We start from the raw sequence: 25,248 nt of genomic DNA on the forward strand, positions 1-25,248 counted from the left end.
TACTGTTTATGTACTTCTAAAAGATTGGAACCTCTTTGGAAATGTCGGACCTAATATTTCAACTATTCACCTTTTATTCTTGTAGGAAAATTCTACTAAAAAAATCACATTAGCCTGATTTTTAATAAATTTCAGTTTAAATTAAAGGTCACTGCTATGAAATAAGATTTTTTTTCCAGCATGTGAGTCAGAATAAGGTTATTGGGTATCCGAATCAAATTTCAGCAGCATATTATATCAAAGGCATGGTTTGGGAAATCCAATAATAAAGCAGCATTTGAATTCTTTGGAGTTTGATGCATTTTATTACTTAATGTTGGAAATGTACTTATCACACATTGCTAAAAGCTCCATCTGAATAAGCTATTTAAAATAGATTACAGCATGTGAATAAAGTATACTTGTAAATTATACATTCTTTTTAATCAAACTGGTGGAATTGGATAGATTGTTGGTTTTCTTTTGTTTTTTTGTTTTGAAAACAAACCAAATTGATATTTTATGGAGAAATGTGGTGATTAATTATTCTGTGGGTTTTTAAAGTTCATTTTTATTGAGATATAATTAACATATAACATTGTAATAGTTTTACGGTTTTTTCACTCAGTAAAATTACACAAGACAAACATTGTAAACCTTTACTTAAAACATTTAGGAGTTATTTCCCATTAAACATAATGATTTGATACGTGCATATATTGCAAAATGGTCACCACAGTAAGTTTAGTTAACGTCTGTCACCACACACAGTTACAGTTGTGTGTGTGTGTGTTTGTGATGTCAGCGTTTATGATTTACTCCCTTGGCAGGTTTCAGACATCCAATACTGTATTGTTACCTGTAGGCACCGTGCTGTACACCAGCCCCAGGACTTACTTATCATTTATCTTATAACTGGCAGTTTGTACCGTTTTACTGCCTTCACCCATTTCACCCCCCACCCCATCTGTTCTCTGTATCTGTGAGTTCAGTTTTGTGGTTTGTTTGTTTTAAGATTCCATATATAAGTGAAATTATACAGTATTTGTCTTTTTTCTGTCTGACTTATTTCACTTAGCATAATGCCTTTAAGGTCCATCCAAATTGTCTCAAATGACAGGATTTCCTTTTTTTTTATGGTTTAATAATAATATTCTGATCTATATATATATAACCTTTTCTTTATCAGCTCATCCATCAGCGGACACTTAGGTTGTTTCCATGTCCTGACTGTTGCAAATAATGCCGCAGTGAACTTGAGGGTGCAGATATCTCTTCGAGACAGTGATTTTGTTTTCTTTGGGTAAATACAGAAGTGACATTGCTAGGTGTCCTATTTTTAATATTTTGAGGAACCTCCATACTGTTTTCCATGGTGGCTGCACCAATTTACATCCCTACCCACTGTGCACAGGGGTTTTTCTTTTCTCCTCATTCTCACCAACACTTGTTTATTTTTTGTCTTTTTGGTGATAGTCATTCTAACAGGTGATATCTCATTGTGATTTTGATATGCATTTCCCTGATTATCAGTGTTGAGCACCTTTTCATGTACTTTTTGGCCACCTGTATGTCTCCTTTGGAAAAATGTCTGTTCAAATCCTGGTCCCATTTTTTAATTGGATTTTTTTTCTATTGAGTTGTATGAGTCCTTTTTATATTTCAGGTATTAATCCCTTTTAAGATATATGATTTGCAAATATTTTCTTCCATTCTGTAGATTGTCTTTTCATTTGGTTGATGGTTTCCTTTGTTGTACAGGAGCTTTTTAGTTTGATGTAGTCCCATTTGTTTTTATTTGCTTTTGTTGCCTTTGCTCTTTGTGTCAAATCCAAAAAATTATTACCAAGACCAGTGTCAAGGAGCTTACTCCCTATGTTTTCTTCTAGGAGTTTTATGGTTTCAGGTCTTATGTTCAAAGCTTTAGATCCATTTTGAGTTGATTTTTGTGTGTGGTATAAGGTAATATTCCAGTTCCATTCTTCTACATATGGCTGTTCAGTTTTCCCATCACCAGTTACTGAAGAAACTATCCTTCCCCCATTGCATATACTTGGCTTCTTTGTTGTAAATTAGTTGACCATATATGTGTGGGCTTATTTCTGGGTTCTCTAGTCTGTTCCATTGATCTATATGTCTGTTTTTATGTTAATACCATACTCTTTTGATTGGTATAGATTTGTAATATAGTTTGAAATCAGGAAGTGTGATGCCTCCAGCTTGGTTCTTCTTTCTTAAGATTCCTTTGGCTACTTGAGGTCTTTTGTGATTCCACACAATGTTAGGATTGTTTGTTAAATTTATGTGAAAAATGCCATTGGAATTTTGATGGGGATTGCATTGAATCTGTAGATTGCTATGGGTAGTATGGACATTTTAGCAATATTTTTCTAGCCCATGAGTACAGAAGAGCCTTAGATTAATTTGTGTCTCCTTCAGTTTCTTTCATCAATGTTTTATCATTTTTTAAAATTGTTATTATCTGTCAAAAAACAAAATATTAAAAACAATAACTCTACTTCTTTGTATTCACTCAGCAGTGGCTTTTACATTTTCTTAATCATGGCTCTCAGGACTACATTTTGCAGTGTACATACAGGCATAAATACGTATAACTGAAACCAAAATTTCGTGAAACAACAGTTACACTTGGTATGTTGCTGGTATTATATTTTCTGTTTTATTCTTTTCTGGTTTATTTCATTGTTTTTAAGTGTTCCTCTTGATCCACTAAATTGATCTCATCACACACAATCTGAAAACTGCTATCCTGGAACATTTTACTCTAAGAAAAATAAATGAAACTATCTCTTTCATAGTTTGAAACAACTTTTATCTTCTCTTCCTGCTTTTCCATTTTCCAACAATGCTATGTAAATGCTCAGAAAGTGAAATGAATTTCCCAACATGAGTTAGTAAATGTTACCTCTGTCACAGAGAAAGATAACATTTAGTCAAGGAACAAAGAGATACATAAAGTGTATCTTTTGAGGAAGCATTTATTACTGTTTGTTGGGCATATTACAATTATGAGGACATTTTTCTCTTGTAATTTTGATTGTTCTGGTAAGGCAGGATAGCTCCTGCCTTGTGAAATTTAGAACAGAGAAAGGGATGTTGCAGTAGGATCCCAACCAGAATGTGTTCATTACTACAGCACGTTGCTGTGGGGACTTGGGAGACTGATCTTTATGAGAGGTTTGCTGCATCTGTCTAGGATGATGTTGATTCAGCTCTGCCTTTAAGACAGTAAAAATAGATGAAGACGACCATAATTACAGCTATCTTAAAATTACTTAGTAAAATTACCCCAGAGAAACATTATAAACCTTTACTTAAAACATTTAGGAGTGTTGTTTTTCATGCTTTTTTAGGAGCAGCCCTTAAAAATTAGTAATTCGAATGTGGAAGTCCTACACCATATTAATAATTCAGTACATCTTAATGTTTTCATCTTACCAGATGTCTTTATCTTTCTGCAAATGAAATCTTAGAGGGTTTTTCTCTGGTTTTGGATGGAAAATTTTGTTTTGTTCTTAATTCTAAGTACATGCATCCTTAGGTTTACAATGAACATAACAATTGCTGTATATATTATAATTGCTGTCAGTATTTAATTTTATTGGGCATACTGATCTTATCTATGAAGACCATTAATTGTTAATCTGGTTATAGCTGAGCTTCAGTACTTACTAGTCATATGATTTAGGAGCAGGTTAGCATTCTCTGCATCTCACCTTCCTCATCTGGAATATGGGTATAATATAATAACTAATGAGGTAATGAATGTCAAGTTTCTTTACATAGTAACTCTAAAATATCAACAATAAAGTTTCACCAAAAATCACAGAAATAGAAATGAGACCCAAGCATTTTCTGACTTTATAAATCAGTATACTGCCACATGATTTCTTAGGCATTAGACTCACTTGCCTTCCCATAGCTAGAAAAATTATATATTAGCTAATCTAGTATTGCATTTCCATTTTTCCATTGCTTTCTTGCCCGTGTCTGAAGTGCTTGTACAGTGTGTGTATTACAGAACTTACAGCATGGACCCTGAGCACTTTGTGTCTTTGGCTTCCACAGGAGACTCTCTTGCCTATAAATGGTGACAATATGATTTTGTGACTCACAAAGAATTGTGATTTTTTTTTAGTACGTGTATTTAAAATATAAAAAATATAGAAAGTGATCAGGCATATAGTAAGTACTTGTTAAGTAACACTTTTCTTTTTTAAAAAGTTTATAATGATAATAGACCTTTTATGAATACCAAAACTATACATGGGGTGAAGAAAATATTAATAGTGTTTATGGCTAATTACATATATATGTGTATATATGTATATGTGGGGGCAATGGAGGGAAATGTGTTGACAGAGCTTTTTAGTAAATTAATTCTATAAGTTTTGTCTTTGTATAAAAGTTATCACTGTCAACATCAAATACTATGGTTTAAACCACTTTATTTGCATAACACTGCCCTGAGCATTATGCAGAATAAGTACAAGATACTATCTTTGTCCATCTGGCATGCCAAAATGTGCTACAAATGAATGTATATTTGACAGTGTTGAGTTTATTATATATGGAGAGAGAGACAGAATACATTTTTTGAAACAATTTGATTTCTAAGTTTTAAAGTATTATTCCACCAAAAACATTGCTTTTGCTAGGCCACTTTTTTTAAGGAATTTTTTTTTTTGGCACAACTTTTTTTTTTCTCTTCTTATTTTATTGAGCCATGATTCACATACAGCACTACATAAGTTTAAGGTGTACAGCATAATGATTTGACTTACATACATCATGAAATGATGACCTCAGGAAGTTTAGTGACCATCCATCATCTCATACAGATAGAACATTAAAGAATAGGAAAATTTTTTTTCCTTGCAATAGAACTCTTAGGATTTACTCTCTTAACTTTCATGTATAACATACAGCAGTGTTCATTGTATTTTATCATGTACTTATAACTGTAAGTTTGTACATTTTGACTACCTTCATCCAATTCCTCCTCCAACCCCCAGACACCCCTGCCTTTGGTAGCCACAAATCGTTCTGTTTTGCTATGAGTTACTTTGTTTTTGAAGCATAATTGGCCTACGACACTATGTGAGTTCCTGGTGCACTATGTGCACCAGGAGGTGCACAACATAGTGATTCGGTATTTCTGTATTGGGTTGGCCAAAGAGTGCCTTCAGTTTTTAAGTAAAAATAAAAGACACATTTTTCACGTTCACCAAGAACTTTATTGAACAACGTATTCACCCTTTTGTGCCACTACCTTCTGCCATTTCTCAGGCAACTCCATAATTCCATCTTCCCAAAACTTTTTATCTCTTCGAGCAAAGAACTGTTCCAGGTGCCTTTTACAGTCTTCCAGGGAATTGAAATTTTTTCCATTAAGAGAGCCATTAATTTTTTCCATTAAGAGAGCCATTAATTTTTTCCATTAAGAGAATTTTGTAAAGACTGAAATAAATGGAAATCTGAAGGTGCAATGTCTGGTGAGTACGGTGGATGAATCAGAACTTCCCAGCCAAGCTGTAACAGTTTTTGCCTGGTCATCAAAGAAACATGCGGCTTTGCGTTATCTGACGGAAGATTATGTGTTTTCTGTTGACTAATTCTGGACGCTTTTCTGCTTTTCATCGAGTGCTGCTTTCGGTTGGTCTAATTGGGAGCAGTACTTGTTGGAATTCAGCATTTGGTTTTCCAGAAGGAGCTCATAATAGAGGCCTCCCTTCCAGTCCCACCATATACACAACATCACCTTCTTTGGATGCAGACCGGCCTTTGGTGTGGTTGGTGGTGGTTCATTTCCCTTGCCCCACGATCTCTTCCTTTCCACATTACTGTACAGTATCCACTTTTCATCACATGTCACAATTTGTTTTAAAAACAACGTTTTCATTACATTTAAGTAGAGAATCGCATGTGAAAATGTGGTCAAGAAGGTTTTTTTCACTTAACTTCTGTGGAACCCAAACATAAAAGCGATGAACATAACCAAGCTGGTGCAAATGATTTTCAGTGCTTGATTTGGATATTTTGAGTATGTCAGCTATCCCCTGCTGGCATACTCAAAATATCCTGATTGTTCTCAATTAATGTCTCAATTTGATCGCTATCAACTTCAGCTGGTCTGCCCAACCTTGGAGCATCGTCCATCGAGAAATCTCCAACACGAAACTTCGCAAACCACTTTTGACACGTTTGATCAGTCACAGCACCTTCTCCATACACTGCACAAATCTTTTTTTTTGCGTTTCGGCTGCGTTTTTACCTTTCTTGAAATAATAAAGCATAATATGCCGAAAACGTTGCTTTTTTTTTCCCCTCCTCTTCAACGTTGAAACGGCTACACAAAAATTCACCAATTTTGATGTCTTTTTTAAAATGCAGGCTGATACGATAGCTGTCACATACAGTCTAACAAAGTTGTTTCGAATGAAGTTAAAGACAACTAAGTGCTACTGGACCCATCTTACGGAAAAATCTGAACGAACCTTTTGGCCAACCCAATATGTTACAGAATGATCACCATGATAAGTCTAGTTACCATCTGTCATCATACAAAGATATTGCATTATTATTGCCTATATTCCCCTATACAAATGTATACTGTATATTTCATACCTCTGAATCATTTATTTTGTAACTGGAAGTTTGTACTTCTTAATCCCCCTCCCCTGTTTCTCTCACCTTTTCTAAAGGTTTTTTGATGCATTCTAACTCATTATAGAAGGTCAAAATTTGTCTGTAAGACTAATGCCAACAATTATATATTTGCTTTGTTATATTTAGTACATTTTGATCCTCCCTGGAAATGAAATCTTACTTTGTATTTGATTGTTGAATGGTTTGAGCAGAATTGTTATCTTAGAAAGCATTAAAAAAAAATTAACTGATTTATGGATAATTGAGAGAAAACAGCGTAGATTAGCTAGTACCCAGGGAAGATAGCTGGGAGATTATCTAAAGATAAAAGTTCGTTATCAGGGATAGTTTAATATAGATTAAGAAACAAACAAAAAAAAAGAATAAGCTTTATCTTAATATCAATTCTTTTGTCTTTGCATTTAGTGAAGCTGAAATATCCAAATATGGTACACATAAAACTATACTATCCAGGACTTCCCTGGTGGCGCAGTGGTTAAGAATCCGCCTGCCAGTGCAGGGGACACAGGTTCGAGCCCTGGTCCGGGAAGATCCCACATGCCGCGGAGCAACTAAGCCCGCGCGCCACAACTACTGAGCCTGCACTCTAGAGCCCGCGTGCCACAACTACTGAAGCCCGCGTGCCACAACTACTGAAGCCCACGCACCTAGAGCCGATGCTCCACAACAAGAGAAGCCACCACTATGTGAAGCCCGCACACCACAACGAAGAGTAGCCCCCGCTCACGGCAACTAGAGAAAGCCTGCGCTCAGCAACAAAGACCCAACACAGCCAAAAACTAATTAATTAATTAATTATTTTTTAAAAAACTATGCTATCCAAAATATAATCCCCCACCCACCCACCCAGATGACCCACATACACTTGGACTGTTTTCTGCTTCGTGAACCAACACTCCAATCACACTTTGTCCATCAGTCATAGTCATGTTGGCATAGTAAGGAGCTGGGTGCTCATTGTTAAGACAAGTGCATACATATATGAACACCAACTAGAAAGTTAAGACAATTTTTAAGTTTATTTTAGAAGAGCTGGAGATGAGAAAATAACTGTTCAATGATTAATGAGTTTACACATAATACTGATGGCTTGAAACTTTTTCCAGTGGTCTTGCATTAAAGAGCTTAATGTTTGCATAAATTCTACTTGTTCTTGCTCTCAAATGGCCATCAACCAGTGTCGGCATACTGCCCCCTTCAGGGAGGAAGGATATAAACAGAGTGTTGGGTGGTTGGAGGCCTCCCAGAGGTACAGCCATTTGAAGAGGCCACTCTTGATGACATTGTTCATTCCTCAGGCTACCCTGAGCACATCATCTGGTTTTACTGAAAGAAATACTTGGACATTTATGGAGGAAGGGACTATTTGGGGGAAGAAGGTTTGTTCTGTTGCTCTCATCAGCACATCCTGTTAAAATCATAAGTACTAAAGCTTTTCTAGATCGTGCTGACTAGCTTCTAACAATCCCATAAATACTTCCTTTGAATAAGTACCACCGCTTTGATCTGTTCCTTTTCTCCAAAGGTGGCCGTACGTCTCTTAACCTGGGACAGTTCAGGTTTACACCTGTTGCCTTGGTACATTTATTTACAGTGCCCCTTCCCATCTCAAAAGTGTCTCTTGGCAAAAATTATATGGTCCCTCTAGGCGCTTACCTTAAGTTCCCTGTTTTTAGAATTATGTCAATTTCAATCCCATTTTTACTTGTATTTTTGTGATATCCAGTCTGTATAAACAGTCTCTTTCTTTGACTTGGCCAACATCCTTCTGTATTACATTTCTGAATTTGGGGCAGCGGATCCTCATGAACTGGAAATTTTATTCAGTTTAAAAGATGACATCTTGGGCTTCCCTGGTGGCGCAGTGGTTGCGCGTCCGCCTGCCGATGCAGGGGAACCGGGTTCGCGCCCCGGTCCGGGAGGATCCCACATGCCGCGGAGCGGCTGGGCCCGTGAGCCGTGGCCGCTGAGCCTGCGCGTCCGGAGCCTGTGCTCCGCAACGGGAGAGGCCACAGCAGAGGGAGGCCCGCATACCACAAAAAAAAAAAAAAAAAAAGATGACATCTTTTGGACTTCCCTGGTGGCGCATTGGTTAAGAATCTGCCTGCCATTGCAGGGGACATGGGTTCGAGCCCTGGTCCAGGAAGATCCCACATGCCTCGAAGCAACAAAGCGTGTGCGCCACAGCTACTGAAGCCCGCGTGCCTAGAACCCATGCTCCGCAACAAGAGAAGCCACCACAGTGAGAAGCCCACGCACTGCAACTAGAGAAAGCCTGCGCACCGCAAGGAAGACCCAACGCAGCCAAAAATTAATTAATTAATTTTTTTTTTTTTAAAAAGGTGACATCTTTTTTACTAAACATGCTAGACTAAAGATGGCTGTGGATTGTTTGGCATGACTCCCAGAGAGAGGTGGGATCTATTTCCCCTCCCCTTGAATCTGGGCCGACCTGTAACTACTTTGACCAAGAAGTGATGCTAAGCAAGTTTCGGGCCTAGTCTCTTAAGACGACAAAGCACCTGCCACTGTGGTCTTTTGGAGCCCTGAGCTGCCATGTGAGAAGTCCAGCTACCCTCCTGGAGAACACATGAAAAGGCCCTGGGACTGTGGAGAGAGAGACGGAGGTACCCTTGCAGCTGTGGCCACCAGCGGGCCAGGCCTGAGGTGAAGCCAGCTGTGAGACCCCTCCCAGGCCAGCCCTAGCTGAACACCACTGAGTGAGCCCAGCCAGTGCCACACGGAGCAGAAGAATCGGCCGCCCGAGCTCTGCCCAAGTTCCTGACTCACACCACCGCGAAACAGAATAAAAGGGTTACGTTAAGCCATTAGTTTGGGGGTGGTTTTTGTGCAGTAATAGTTATCTGGAACAATAAAACATTTTTAGGTGAACATGTTGATATTTTAGAAATTATTTTGATAAGAGTACCATTGATCCTTCGGATTTCTCTGTGAAGATCTTTAAAGAATGTGTAATGAGGATGAGTGACAAGTGAGTGAAAGGATGTATTTTACCTCTTAAAAGGTGGCAGATGGACGCAGGCATCTACCAACTGCCTTCACACTGTACCTGTCCTGGGTCATTTTACCATTCACACCCACATGTGATTAACGGCACTTTGAAGATCATATTTAATTTTATTAGAGTATAACATATTAAAGTTTAGTTTCAGCAGAAAAATCTGCCTATATGTATACACTTTGGAATTGCTTGTAATAGTAGTCTGTACTGCCCATCCCCATTTACTCTACCCACAGTGTATATTCTTTCTAAAAGTAGTCGACATATACCATCTAATTTATGTTAACAAAGAAAGCTTCTTCCGTGTATGTATTTGGTGGTAGTCTACTTCAGTTTTGATATCCAGCACCGGGCACAAAGAAGGCATCCAGTAAATGTTTGTCCAATTAGGAATAAAGGTCCCTTCAGTTCATTACCTTATGGATTTTGACCATTTTCTTTCAGAATATCTGGAGACCCCTTATATTGCAAATCAGTTTAAGCATTTCGTCATCTAATGGAAAGCATGATAAAGAATAAGAAATAAAGCATTCTAGATGGTGTACATCCAAAATGCTTTTTTAGCCTGGTGACCATGGATATGTTTGCATTATTTCTGTGACATTTTCACTATGGGCTACATACAAAAACTGTCATACTTGAAGATAATCACTTCATTGACTCATTCTATTTTGTATGGCTATAAGCATCCAGAATTGATTCCAGCACCGGGGATACAGCTACCTAAAAAAACACTCACGGCCCTTGCCTTCCTGAGGTCCCAGATCTAACTTTAAAGGTGGCACAGCTGTTTTAAAGCAGAAGCAAGACTTTATCTCAGAACACCTAATTCTCTTCAGTTTTGTTTTGTTTCCATTTTCTTTTTTATTATCCCACATTGTTTTATAGGACGTCAGAGTCATGGTTCATATCTAGTAACTTGACTTAGCAGTGCCTGGAGCAAGAAGATGAATAGAGTAAGGAAAGATACTTCTGTTCAGAGAAGATGGTAAATTGTCAGCTTCTGGTATCAGAGGCAAGAGTATCTATCCTGTTTTTCTTACATTGTTCCCATAAGAACTAATGGTCTTTAGAGTAGAAAGTTAGGTTTGGCCATCCTGCCAGGGAATGGAAGCTGGGGATAGGAAATAAGATAACTATGTAACAGTTTTTGTTACCATGTAACAATAGCATTTTCCAGTATCCATAATACTTCAATGGATAATTCACGTAAGCTGCTGAGTGCAGTGTCTGGCACCTCCTAAGCCCTCTACGGATGCTATAGCTGTTATTAGTAAAGTCACCACCGTCATCTTCCGTAACATAATACCTAAGGATCAGTAATGTTTGTTTCACAGGTAAGGAACATGAGGCTCAGAGAGGTCCCATGACATATCTGAGGGAGCACAGCTAGACTTTCTAGGTCCACTAAATCGACATCCAGTTCTCTCCCCCTTGCGGTGCAGTCCGTCATGATTTTAGCCGGTGACCACATTGTGGTTGACCTTGACTGTTAACGTAGACATAGCCTTTATCAAGTGGTTGTAGAGCCAGCACGTATTTTTCTTAGGTAGTGGTTTGGGGGGATGGGGAGAGAACCGTGTGCAGGGCTTTAAGAGAACTACTGTGGAAGTGGCATGTAGGATAGAATAGAGGGGTGAGAAATTGGAGGTGGGACCAGTTAGGAGACTGTTGCATAGCTCAGGCATGACTTGTTTTGGAAATGAAAGGGGTTTTGTAGCGGGAATGAAAATGAAGGGACAGATTTTCTCACATCCAGTAATTCTCACCCTGCCTGTCCCCTGTAATCACTACTGTTCCAGACCTATTGTTACAGTCTCTCATCCCAAACCTGATTACTTTAGAGACTAGTGAAGACTTTTGCTTACCACCCTTCCTCCCTCACTCTCACAGTGACTTCTTAGAACTGTTTCTAACTTCTTTTAATTCGCTGTTGACTTGAATCCTGTCAAAATATCGGCAGCTCATCATTCTCCATTGGCGGCCGTTGGGCACCGTAATCTCTGCCAGTAATGATAGTTTCCAGCTCCTTTCTTCATTGTGCATTTGTTTTGTTTTGCCTTTGCCATCTGTCACCTGTTACTTCTCCCGCTTCAAATGAAAAAAAAAAAACTTTTTAATAGACTTCCCCAGTCAAACTTATGCCAGTTGAACCAACCAGTTACAACCTGTCATGCATAATTGATATGCTCGTCCCCTGAGCTGCTTATTGCTGGAGAGAAGAAAAGCTAATTCTTCTGGTCTGATAACCTGCGTTTTCTAGAGATTTCAGTGTGTGTTTGTCTTTTTAGTTTTGTTTGGTGCTGTTTGTATTTAGTGATTTGGAAATAAATATTTTAAGATCTTACTACAACAGTAGGAAAATACCCCAGGAAAAATACTCTTCTGTTCATAATTTAAAAGTTTATAAAAAGTCTTAGCTCTTTCTAGCTTTGATGCATCTTTAAATCTTCTTCAGTGAGAGGTAACTTTTAAGAAGTACTTGTAACTGAACTTTAACTGTGTATCAGCTATGTATGAATTTTCATTCATTAACATTTTTGCCAAGAATTTGAAATGAGGGGATGCTGAGAAGATGTATCCTATAATTTGATATAAATTTAGATAACAGTTCAAATAACTTGCGTTTTCCTGAGCGATTGACTCAATTTAGTCTTTTCAAGTACAATAGTTGGACCTGTTTTTTAATGCAAAGGTTTTTAGATTTCGACTCTCACTAAAGATAAAAAGCATTTTTATGTCGGAAGGCCTTTGTTCCTTAGATAGATGAAAGTTATGTGTTTTTCGAATAGGTGTCCAAACTTGAATTTTCCCTGCTATTTAAATTATGTAAGAAGATGCATACTTTGTTGACAGATTATTTGATGACTGAATATACATTAAAATGCAGATTGAAATTTAACTACACGTTAAAGTATCAAATGTGGACCGACAACTGCCTTCCTCTGCCTTATTTTGGATATCTTGGATATTGTGCTTTAAAAAAAAAAGGGGGGGGGGGAATAAAATGGTTTATTCAGATATTTTTGCAATTAGTTTCTAAATAACAAGGTTTAAGGCTTCCAGTTGCAAACACTTCCTCACATATGACACATTACTGGGGCAGATTATCTTCATTTCTAATAAATAAAAAGCCAGATTGAATGTGGTCATGATTGTATTTTCTGTTTCTAACGTGGATGTTTGAAGTTCTCTGGCATACTGTGGCATCTTGATATGCCTGAAAAGAATTGTGGTCAGATGGATGCAATTTATAGATCTGATGGTGAAGAAAATGTTCAGAGTTATTATCGTTTTTATTTCCAAAAACATACACTTTAGTATAGTACTCCTTATGCTTTCAGTCTTTAGCCAGTTTTGAATATAAAATAAACAGCATAGGACGTGGACAGAGATTTAAAATGGATTAGCAGTATTCAGCTGAATAATATACTAACTGATGGACTTTATCGTGCACTCTGTGTGACTTGCACCCCATAACCAACATGCATGCTCACTCAGTTTGTCTTGAAGGTTATTTTACCATACCTATTTCAATGAGGAGATCATTTAGATAATTATCTCATCTACTGATTCTTTTTCTGTTTCAATTTATTTTTTTATTGATGTATAACTTTTGTGTAGTGAAGTACACAAATTAAGATTAGACAGCTAGATGCGTACTCCAGGTAGCCAAGTACCGGATGAAGATGTGGGACAAACATTTCAAGCAACACAGCAGGTTCCCTCATGTTTCATCCTGTCCTGTCGCTTCCATGCTCAAAGACCAGCAGAGATTAGTTTTGTCTGTTATTAAGCGTCTGGCCTTTAGCATTCAGCATCCTCTTTGTCAGATTCATCCATGTTGCTTGTAGCAGTCGCTGATTCTTCACTGAGGTACAGTAGTCCCCTTGTATGTAGTCCTCTTGTATGATTTCATTCTTTATTCTGTTGATAAGTATTTGGATAGTTTCTAGATCAGGGCTATCATGAGTAACACTACGGTGAACATTCTAGTACATATCTTTTGGTGCATATGTGTACACTGTCCCTTGGTGTATATATGTACCCTGTCCCTTGGTGTATATACCTCGGAGTCGAATCACTGGGTCATGAATGCATAGGCTCAGCATTAGTAAATACAGTTGACCCTTGAACAACGTGGATTGGAACTGCGCAGGTTCACTTATATGCAGATATTTTTCAAAAGTAAATACTGCAGTGCTACACAGTCCATGGTTTGTTGAAGCCCTAGTTAGTTGTGGAGGAACCATGGATACGGAGGGCCAACTCTAAGCTATATGCAGATTAACCCCCAAGTTGTTAAAGGGTCAACTGTACTGCCAAATGATTTTCCAAAGTAGTTGTACCGATTTACTCTTCCCCCAATAAGAGTTTCAGTTGTTCCACATCCTGGTCAACATTTGATGTAGTCAGTCTTTAAAAATTTTAGCTTATCTGATAAGATTTTAGTGGTACCTCATTTTGATTTTAGTTTTTATTTCCCTGGTGTATAATGATGAACACCTTTTTGTATGCTTAATGACTATTTGCATATCTTCTTTTAAAAAATACCTGCTCAAGTGTTTTGTCCACTTAAAAATTGTATTGTCTTCTTACATTTTGTAGAAATTCTTTATACATTTTGGATAGAAGTCCTTTGTCAGATATATGTATTGCAGATACCTTTTCCCAATCTTGCCTTACCTTTTGACTTGCTTAATAGTTTCTTTTAATGGGCATAAATTCTTAATTTTAATGAAGTCTACTTTATTAATCTTTTATGGTTCTTTTTTGTGTCCTAATTAATATATCTTTGTCCACTCTAAGGTTATGAAGATTCATCCTCCATATTTCTTTCTAGAAGGTATATTGACTTTCATTCTATGATTCATCTGTAATTTGTGTTAGTGGTGTAAGATGGGGGGGTGGTTCAAGGTTTTTTTCGTGTTTGGTTTTTGGTTTTTATCCACATATGGCTATCCATTTGACCTAGTGCTATTTATTTAAAAGACCATTTCCCCAGTGAATTGTAGATGCACCTTTGTCATAAATCAGGCAAATCTATATGTGTAGGTCTGTTTCTAGACCCTCTATTCTGTTCCATTTTTCTATTTCTTCTTATGTGTAAACCACACCGTCTTAATTATTATAGCTTTATAAGTCTTGATATATGGTATCTAATACTCAAGCTTTGTTTTAATTCTTCAGATTTGCTTTGGCTATTCTAGTTATTTTGCTTTTCCATAGAATTCTTTGCATTTCCAAAAATCATATGTCAGTTACCCCACACGCACAAAATTATCAAAAACCTGCTGTCATTTTGATTGGGATTACATGGAATCCATAAATCAATTTGTGGAGAATTGACGTGTTAATGTTGAGTCTTCCAATCAGTGAATAGTACATTCCTCCATTTATTTAAGTCTTCTTTAACTTCTCTAAGCACTGTTTTGTAATTTTCATTGTAAAAGTCTTTTAAATCTTTGATTAGATTTATTTCTGGTATTTGATAATTTTTCAACAAAAAGCTGGAGCAGTTAGGCATGTATAACCTAAACCTCACATCTTAACAAAAACTAACTTAAAATTGATCTGACTTAAATGTAAAATGCAAAACTATAAAACTTTTAGAGAAGATCTTCATGATCTAGGGCTAGACAAAGAGTTTTTCACTTGACACTAAAACCATATTGCATAGGATAATAATTGATAAATTGGTATTTAAATGATCTGTTTCATATGAGATGAGTTGTGATAGTTTGTACTTTTCAAGGAATTGGTTGAGTCACCTTCAACTGCCTTTGGACAAATTGGGTACCATTCACCTTTTCCCTAGTTGAGGCCAGAACAATGACTGCTTTTACCAGTTTGCCCTCCTCTTCCCTTTTGCCCCACCCCGTGAAACAGTAGAATTTTCCAGACTTAATTTTTTTAATGGTCTGAGGAGAGCATAATGCTGAAAAGGCCATATGGAGAAGTATAACTTTTTCTTTCTTAGGAGGGCCTAAGAAGAGGGGACAGTGTTGGAGTTTTTATTTACTTATACCGTCCCTCCAATCAAAAAAGTATTTGAAGCTTCTTGTTGATTGACATAATATTTTTCTAAGATTTTTAAAGACTTGATTAAAGTAATGATTCGGAAAGAGCTAAAAATACATCTTAGTGTTGGGTAATTATCATTCACAAACTTTTAGAAATAATCAGAATATCCAAGTGTATGGTAGAAGTAGAAGGCAGAAATCTTACTCTTTTTCTATTCGTAGTAATTTGAGAGTATGTAGAAAGACCTTCAACAAGGTGAAATTTGAGTGGCAAATGATTTTTATCTTACATAGTAAAAGAAAAGTTTGTGTCTGGAAACAACATACATCTTTAAAAAGACTCCCAGGTAATCAGTAAAGGATAGGTAGAAATCCAGGAATAATATTAAGGTAAACATGAAGCGAGTAGGATATTTAGAAAATTAAACTTATATAGGAAAAGGAAGTAGCCACTTCTACAGGAAAATCATCATCGAATTTTAAGCTAAGAGGGGATTGTTTTTAATGTTTATTAAGAACTCCATGGTATACTAGAAGTTTCTTTGTAAGAAGTAGTGATTTGATAACCAAGACAATTTTAAACATGATCACAGTACAACTGTATTAGAAACAGGGTAATAGGAGGCATATGGTAGTTCCCCTTGGGGTCTAAGGTTCTTAGTCATGAGATAAAACTATACTTGTAAAAGCAATAGTTTACCTATGAATCTTACTGCTTTCTCTTTTTTGTCAGACCACTACCTGCTGTCTTCTTCAACCAGTCCATTATCATGTCTTTGTTGGTGCCGCCTCCGAAATATATTTTAAGTTTTATTTCTTAATACTGTCACTGCCACCATCCCAATTCAAGTCATCGTTGACTTTTGCCTGGAACAGTACAATCATCTCCTGTCTTCCTACTACTGTTGTGCCCCTAAAGAACATTTTCTGTACGTTAACCACACTGATCTCTTAACACATAGACCACCTAATTTTTTTTTGTTAAAATACCTTCAGTGACTTTCTCCTATTCTTACAATAGCGGCCATAGGTCCTTCTTCAATCATCCCTCATGCTTTTCTTCCCCCTTGCTCTTTACGCTGTAATCGTTCCAGTCTCCTTTTTGTTCCCTGAATAAGCCTCGTACTCTTCTACAACCTATCCTTTATATTTTCTTCTGGCTAAAATGTTTGATTCCTGGTTTTCTCCCATGGCTGACTCAACTCTCAGTCTTCAAGTTTCTGCTTAGAATTCATCTCCCAGAGATGCCTTCTTTGATCACCTCATGTAATATTGGCCTGCCCAAGTTACTGTACATTAATCAATATTGATTTTCTTTGAAACAGCTATCACAGTCTTTAGTTACATTGGTTGTTTGTTTATAGTGTTACCTTCAACTTGAGTGTAAACTCCAAGGATTTTATTTGTCTAATATCTCTAGTCCTTCACACAATGCCTGTAGATACTCAAGAAATAAATTAATGAAAACCTATGAACCCCAAATTCTTAATGATATAAAATGTAAATAAGAGTTCAGATAAATGAGCTATTTATAAAAGGAAGATTTTAAAAGAGATGAAATTTGACCTAAATTTTGAATGGTAGTTAGAATTTTGATTGGTAGGGACTTCTATCGTTAGAGGACCATCATGAACAAGGAAACAGAATTTAGAACAGAAGATTCTCTTTGGAAAGTTGTAGGAGATAAAGTTGAATTAGATATGAAGGGCTAGAGTTTGGAAACCTGAAGAAGCTAAACAGAGGGGTTTAGGTATAATATGATCAGTAGTGGAGAGCTATTGTCACCCCCTGAGAAGAGGAGCATGAATGACATCATATAAGTAAATTTTTTCAAGGAATTGGTGCATTTCATCTAAGTTTTTATTTCAGGAGCATATTCTCTTTCATGTCTGTAGGGTGTGTAGAAAGTTTCCTCTTTCTGGTATTGTTAATTTGTGTCATCTTTTTTTCTTCATCAGTCTGGCTAAAAGTTTATCAGTTTTGTTGGTCTTTTCAGAGAACTAGATTTTTAATTTTGTTGATTTTCTATATTGTTTTTCTGTTTTCAGTTTCTTTTATTTTTGTTCCTTATTATTTCATCCTTCTGCTTAATTTGGATTTATTTTGTGCTTTTTCTAGTTTCTTAAGGTAGTAGCACAGATCGTTGATTTAAGACCTTTCTTCTTTTTAAATATAAACATTTAATGCTATAATTTTTCTCTGTGCAGTGCTTTAACTACATCCCACAGATTTTGATATGTTCTGTTTTCATTTTCATTCAAATAAGTGTTTTCTTATTTTTTAATGATGTCTTCTTTGACCCATGGATTATTTTGAAGTATATGGTTCAGTTTCTAAATATCTGGAGATTTTTCTTGATATTTTTTTGTTACTGATTTCTAGTTTAGTTCCACTATGGTCTGAGAATATATTTTGTATCATTTCAGCTCTTTTACATTTGTTACAGTTTTTATAGCCAAAAATATGGTCTGTCTTAGTGAATATTGCAGGGGCACTTGACAAGAATATGTATTCTGCTTTTATGGTGTACAGTGTTCTATAAATATTAATTAGATAAAGTTGGTTGATATCCTTCTGCATTGCTACACAGTTCTCACAGTTGGGGTCATCTTCCTAGCATAGTGGGCAGAGAAAAAAGAAGGAAAAAAAACTAAAGATTTCTCTCATTCTCTTTGGACCTTAAGGGGCCCTTTTTTCAGTTCCTCTAACCAGAAATTTCTAATGAAGTCTTAGCTGTTGGCATTGCCCACTACCCCAGCTCTGCTAGGGGCCCACTGTAGGTGAGTTGTGAAAAGAAAAACAAGAAAAAAGGGAGGTTTTGGCTTCCCTGGTGGCTCAGTGGTTAAGAACCTGCCTGCCAACGCAGGGGACAGGCGTTTGAGCCCTGGTCCGGGAAGATCGCACGTGCCGCGGAGCAACTAAGCCCGAGCACCACTACTGAGCCTGTGAGCCACAACTACTGATCCCGCCTGCCACAACGACTGAAGCCCGCACGCCTAGAGCCCGTGCTCCACAACAAAGAGAAGCCACCACAATGAGAAGCATGCACACTGCAATGAAGAGTAGCCCCCACTCACCGCAGCTAGAGAAAGCTCACATGCAACAATGAAGACCCAACGCAACCAAAAATAAAATAAATAAATTTATTTTTTTTAAAAAACCCTTAAAAAAAAAAAGAAAAGAAAGGAAAAAAGGGAGGTTTCCCCACCCACACACATACTCCAGCTCACAGAGATCCCTTTACCCTGATCTTCTGGGTAGAAAGACAGAATTTCTCCCAGAGTTCTGGCTGTATGCATACCACTGAGTGCCCACCCTCAGCTCAAGGCCACAAGAGAAAAGAGGAAAAACTAGGAAATTCAACCTCCATATGGGTCTTCTCTCTAAGAATTGGCTCTCCTCCCCAAGCTGCCTGCTTTTCTTTACTTTTCAGAGTTGTTTGGTAGTTGCTGTTTGTATTTTGTCCTGAGTTTTTACCTGTGATTAGTGGGATATAAAGACTTTAGTGGACTTAAGCCAACTTGGCTACCCTAGTCCTCAAGTAGCTCTTTTTAAAAGACTTTACTTCTTGGACTTCCCTGGTAACATGGTGGTTAAGAATCCGCCTGCCAATGCAGGCGACATGGGTTCGATCCCTGCTCCGGGAAGATCCCACATGCCGTGGAGCAACTAAGCCCATGCACCGCAACTACTGAGCCTACGCTCTAGAGCCCGCGTGGCACAACTTCTGAGCCCACGTGCTGCAACTACTGAAGCCCACAAGCCTAGCGCCCACGTTCCGCAACAAGAGAAGCCACCGCAACGAGAAGCCCGCGCACCACAACAAAGAGTAGCCCCTGCCCACCGCAACCAGAGAAAAGCCCACGCGCCTCAACGAAGACCCAATGCAGCCAAATAAATAAATAAATAAAAAATAAAATAACAGAATAAAAAAAAAGACTATTTCTTCAGAGTATTTTAAGGTTCACAGCAAAATCGAGGTGATGCGGAGATTTCCTGTATAGCCCCTGAGCCTACCCGTGCATAGCCTTTCCCATAAGCAATATCCCCCACCAGACTGGTACATTGGTTAAACTGATGAACCTACACTGAAACATCATAATCATCCAAAGTCAGTAGTTTACCTTAGTACACTCCTGGTGTTGTACGTTATGTGCATTTGGGCAAATGTTTAATAGCATGTATTCATCATGGTGGTATCATAAAGAGTATTTTCACTGCCCTAAAGATCCTCTGTGCTCCACCTCTTCACCTCTTCCTCCCCACCCCCACCAACTCCTGGCAACTGCTGATCTTTTAACTGTCTCCATAGTTTTCCCTTTTCCAAAATGTCACATAATTGAAACCATACAGTATGTAGCCATTTCAGATTGGTTTCCTTCACTTAATGCACCTTTAAGTTTCCTACCTGTCCTCTCATGGCTTGATAGGTCATTTCTGGTTAACACTGAATGATATTTCATTGTCTGGAGGTACCGAAGTTTATCCGTTCACCTACTGAAGGATATCTTGGTTGCTTCCAGGTTTTGGCAATTATGAATAAAGCTGCTATGTACCTCCATATGCAGGTTTTATATATTCATAATTATTCGCTTTGGGGGGTTTGCTGGATTGTATGATAAGAGTATGTGTAGTTTTCCAAGAAACCACTAAACTGTCCTCCAAGTGGCTGTACCATTTTGCATTCCCACCAGGAACGAATGAGAGTTCCTGTTGCTATCTAGCATTTGGTGTTGTCAGCGTTCTAGATTTTGTCCATTCTAGTAGGCGTATGGTGGCATCTCTGTTTTAATTTGAATTTCTCTGCCAAAATATGATGTGCACCATCTTTTCACTTGCTTATTTGCCGTCTGTTTATCTTCTTCATTGAGATGTCCGTTAAGGTCTTTCGCCCATTTTTTTAATTGGGTTGTTTGTTTCTTGTTGAGTTTTAAGACTTCTTTGTATATTTTGGATAACAATCCTTTATCAGATGTCTCTTGCAAATATTTTCTCCCTCAGATGGTTTTTTAATGCAACAGTCAAAATGCCTGAGTTGCATCGTCATGATCAATTGGTCCCTCACCATCAACCTGTTCTTCTGATACAGTGTCAGCTCTTAATTTCTATTAAAACAGATTATTTTTATCTACATCGGTTTGGAGTATCCATGATAGCTTTGAGTATCTTTTTAGTTTTATTATGCTCCTAACTTAATTTTTACATTACATTTATAAATTTCTCTCTGTTGTTCAGTATGCAGTCTGAAACCATAGAATTGTGGTTTCCTTTCATTACTCGAGCTAAGTTACCAGAAGTACTCTTTCAAGATGAAATATTTAATCACCTCAAAACAAATCAGTTTAGAGGAAGACGGAAGCCTTATTTAGCTTATGTTTTCCATCCTTACGAGAAGTATTGATGTTTTATGCTGGCAGGCTGTGGTAGGAGCCTTCAGCTCCTAGCCAAAAACCGTTCACTTTCTCCAGAACTGCCATAATACTTTATTGAAAGATTAAAAATATCAATCCCAAGGGTGGGAAACAGGCACTCTTAAGCACTGTTGGTTGTAGTGTAAATTTCTGGATGTCAGTTCAGATTGCATGTATGTGTGCATGGCAATCTGGTTGTCTAATCTAGAAATGTGATTTTTCTGGTTTAGATGGTATGCCATGCACACACACACACACACACACACACACACACACACACATTATGCATACCTTTGAGAAAAGTTATACCTCTAGGTGTAGTTCATCAGATTGCTGTTTGTTAGTGAAAAAAATGAGTAGAGGGGAACTCTCCATGCACAAATGGAGAAGGAGTCATTAAATTACGGTATGTTTATCGTAGAGACTCTATAAAATGGAATACTGTTTAGCCATTAATATGATGTATATCACTTATTGATATACAAAGTCCATGATAAGTGAAAATCGAAGCTGGTATAATCTCCTTTCATAAAAATTTACATTTATATAGATATGTATAGGAAAATAGTGAAACGATATACACCAAAATAGTTATAGCAATTATTCTCATGGAGGTGAGATTAAGAATGTTTTTCAGTTTCCTCTTTACCTATTTAAATATTGCCATGGTTTTTTTGTGGGTTTTTTTTTTTTTTTTTTTTTTTTTTTTTTTTTGCGGTACGCCAGGCTCTCACTGTTGTGGCCTCTCTCTTTGCGGAGCACAGGCTCCGGACGCGCAGGCTCAGCGGCCATGGCTCACGGGCCCAGCTGCTCCGCGGCATGTGGGATCTTCCCGGACCGGGGCACGAACCCGTGTCCCCTGCATCGGCAGGCGGACTCCCAACCACTGCGCCACCAGGGAAGCCCGCCATGGGTTTTTTAAAATCATTATGTGTTACTTATTTGACCAGGGAGATGGAGAAGAAAAGCTATTTTCATTTTGGAGAAAAGATTTCTAAGTTCTCAAGCGTAAAAGGAGGGACAAGTGTTACAGATCACAGCTCATTAGATAGGGATAAACTTTTTAGCACTGACTTTTTAACACTAACATTTAACAGAACTGACAGGAAGGACAACATGGGTTGCCTGAGATATGATTTCCACATCACTAAAGATGTTGAAATATAACCATTTGGTAAGATTGTCATGGAAATGATTAAAGCATCAGGTGTTCTGACATTTTGCCTTGAGACCCTCTTGGTAGGTGAGATTTTTAACAACGGGTGGAAGGTTGAAAAAGGGGACCTTGTAAGTAAAAATATTTCCAATTCTCATTTCTGAATTTAAAGAGAATTGTATTTCAACCTGCTCTTGAAAGAGTGACTGAAAAGACAGCAGTCTGGTAAAACTCATGTGAAGCAGAGCTTTCTTTTAATGTGCTACAATGCAACACCCTCAAAAGGAAGTTAAAGGAACTGAGTGTAGTGGTCTCTGTCTACAACTTATCATTGGTGAATAAATGCAAGGAAGAAGGAATTGATCCTGGACTTACCACAGCATAAAACCATGAACTATACACATACAGTATTGTTTGGGGTCACAACGTAGTAGATCAGGTCAGTGATTCCTAAACCCTGCTGAACCTCACAATTAGTCTTCAGAACTTATAGATAGGTATTTTTTAATAGGGTCTTGAGTCCTGATCCCACAAATTCAGATTCAGTAGCTCTGGAGTTGGGCCTGGGAATCAGTATTTTTAATTCTCAAGCTATTTTGGTGATCAGCCAAGTTTAGACACAACCAGAATAAAATATACATACACATATACCCATGTCAAGACAGTTACATAAAGACTGTTGACGAACATCAAATGCTTTGAACTATTCATATTTACAAAGCTGCCTCCACTGAGAAGCCATCAACATTCTACAGCTAGGTGATACTCAAGCCAGTATTTCTGATGTTTCATGCAATGCATGAAGCAGAGCTGCTCAAAAGAACTAATTTTATTTATTAATATATTATGTAATCATGCTCATGATACAGTAAACAACATGAACATTCATGTTAATAAGAGTCCTCAGAATATAAACAAAAATAAAAGTCAGATGCAGAAGCCACTGTATGAGCCTGCTCTCAAAGGAAACATCAAAGAAGTTATGCTGAAGTTGATGAGAAACCAGCTGATGTTTCAGATGTGGACAGCGTGGTACTCTGCTCTTAATAACGTTAACAATAATACATAAATTAAATATTTTCGGAATTTTGCATCTTCACCTTTGTTCCCAAGTGATGTGTTTAGAAAAGGGAAAAAATGAAGACAACTCTCGAAACTATTATAAATATAGAGCGTGAAAGTACTGCCGTCCCCTGCCAACCAAGTGCCTAGTCTTCCTAGATAATCTAGTTGGCCCTGTCATAGATGTCACGTTTGTCTCCTGAGGCCACTTTTGCCACCCAGGTTCCAAAGTTCTGTTTAGCCTGAAATGAACAGGTTTCCTATGCTGCAGGGCTTCTGGCTGCAGGAGTGGCAGGAGGCTATACAGATGGGCCCCCAGCCATCACACACACTCGCACCAGCTTTCACACCGCCTGGCCCGTGTCCTACCCGGCATGCTCTTCCCCAGATACCTGCTTGGCAAACTCCCTTACACCTTTGCTCACGTGCCACCATCCCAACAAGGCCTACCCTGCTCATCTGGTTTAAAGGCGCACCTGTGCTCCCAGCCCCCTCCCCGTTCTGCAGTTTTTTTCCATTGCACTTAACACCATTTAGTAAACCAATAACTTACGTATTTACTTAGGTGTATTATCGATGACCGTCTCCTGTGCTAGACTCTAGGGCAGAGACCTTTGTTTTATTCACTGATGGATCATAAGTGCCTGGAATAGTATCTAGCACATAGTAGGCCCTTATCAAATAAACGTGTTAAATGGATGAATAAATATACAACACAGTGACTGTTTATCACTAGTTACTCATGCAGCGGCAGGCAGTTTTCCGTGGAGCCTTCAGTACTTGCATAGCTAAAAGCATCCCACGTTTCTGTGTTTGAACCGTGGTGTCAGTGAGATGGAGCTGCCGGGGCCCCGAGTGCACCTCCACCTGCCTGGGAGGCGGAGTGCACTGAGCACCGGCGCCACTCGCCAAGTCGGAAGGCTCCGCTGCCCGGGGAGCTCGCCCCACTGAATCTGACGAGGTTACCCCTGCATGTTGGGCTTACTCCCGCGGCGTCCATCCGCATCTCTTGTGAAGCTCAGCCTGTTGGGTGCTGTTCTTAGAGCAGCGCTGGGCTCTCAGCAGTCACTCAGTAAGTGATACGTGTTGTCTTGGGAGTGACCTGCTGTGTCTGTGCTGACTTTCAACTTCAGGGCTTAAGAACCCCTTAGAAATTAGCTAATCCAGCTCATCTTATAGTCCAAGAAGCCACGGAACATAGAGATTAAGTTAATTTTCTAAATTCACAGCACTGGCGAGAAGCAGTTCGGGAACTGGAGTCCTGGTCTGGGTGTTTGGGGTTTGTTTGTTTCTTAATATACCGCATAGCCACAGTGGAGAGCAGGACCAGTTTCCTCACACCCTCACTTTATTCTGTCAACCTCATCCTTTGCTGCTTTCCCTTTTCTTTCTCACTCATCTTCCTGAAGGAGGATCCAGGTTTCTCCAGATCTTCCCTCCACACAGAGGACCAATTCTGTCATGCCAACGCAGCGCCTTTGCAGACCCCCGTCCCCACAGGTACCCACATTTGGGGAAGGCTCTTCCGCTTTTCCTGTCCCCTGTTGTTAGAATGCTCAGCCTAGGCAGGGGGCGGGGTAAAGAGGCTGCTGTCAGGAGGCTGCTTTATCCCTGTGACTCCAGGCCTGCCTCTGCTCCTCTCCTCACCACCCAGATGGGTGCGCCCTCCCTCCCCCACTCCCCCTTCCCCCTCCCCCTTCCCCCTCCCCCTTCCCCCTCCCACCCCTCCCCCTCCCCCCTCCCCTCCCCCCTCCCCTCCCCTCACCTCCCGACCCCGGTCTCCTCTCCTCCGTGACGACGCCGCCCCCGGGCCGCGCTCGGTGTCGTGCGTTTCCCGTCCCCCCCTCTCCGCGCGCCCCGTCCGTCCGTCCCGTGGCCGCCGGCTCGTGCTCCCGTCCCGGCCCC

General features: G+C 38.8%; 1 protein-coding gene across 4 annotated transcripts in view; it reads left to right on the plus strand.

Moving 5' to 3' along the window:
* Window positions 1-25,248, plus strand: part of RAP2A (RAP2A, member of RAS oncogene family) — a 42,178-nt gene that overhangs the window by 9,503 nt on the left and 7,427 nt on the right. Inside the window, exon 2 of one of the 4 annotated variants that reach the window (XM_055089674.1) lies at window positions 7,075-9,776. The exons of the other annotated variants lie outside the window; for them this stretch is intronic. Within the exon in view, the coding sequence (XP_054945649.1) occupies window positions 7,075-7,246 (172 nt within the window). The 3' untranslated portion in view covers window positions 7,247-9,776. Of the gene's footprint in view, window positions 1-7,074; window positions 9,777-25,248 lie in introns of those variants that run through there. 4 annotated transcript variants of the gene reach the window in all.

The sequence above is a fragment of the Physeter macrocephalus genome, chromosome 13, assembly GCF_002837175.3.
Source record: "Physeter macrocephalus isolate SW-GA chromosome 13, ASM283717v5, whole genome shotgun sequence".
NCBI lineage: Eukaryota > Metazoa > Chordata > Mammalia > Artiodactyla > Physeteridae > Physeter > Physeter macrocephalus.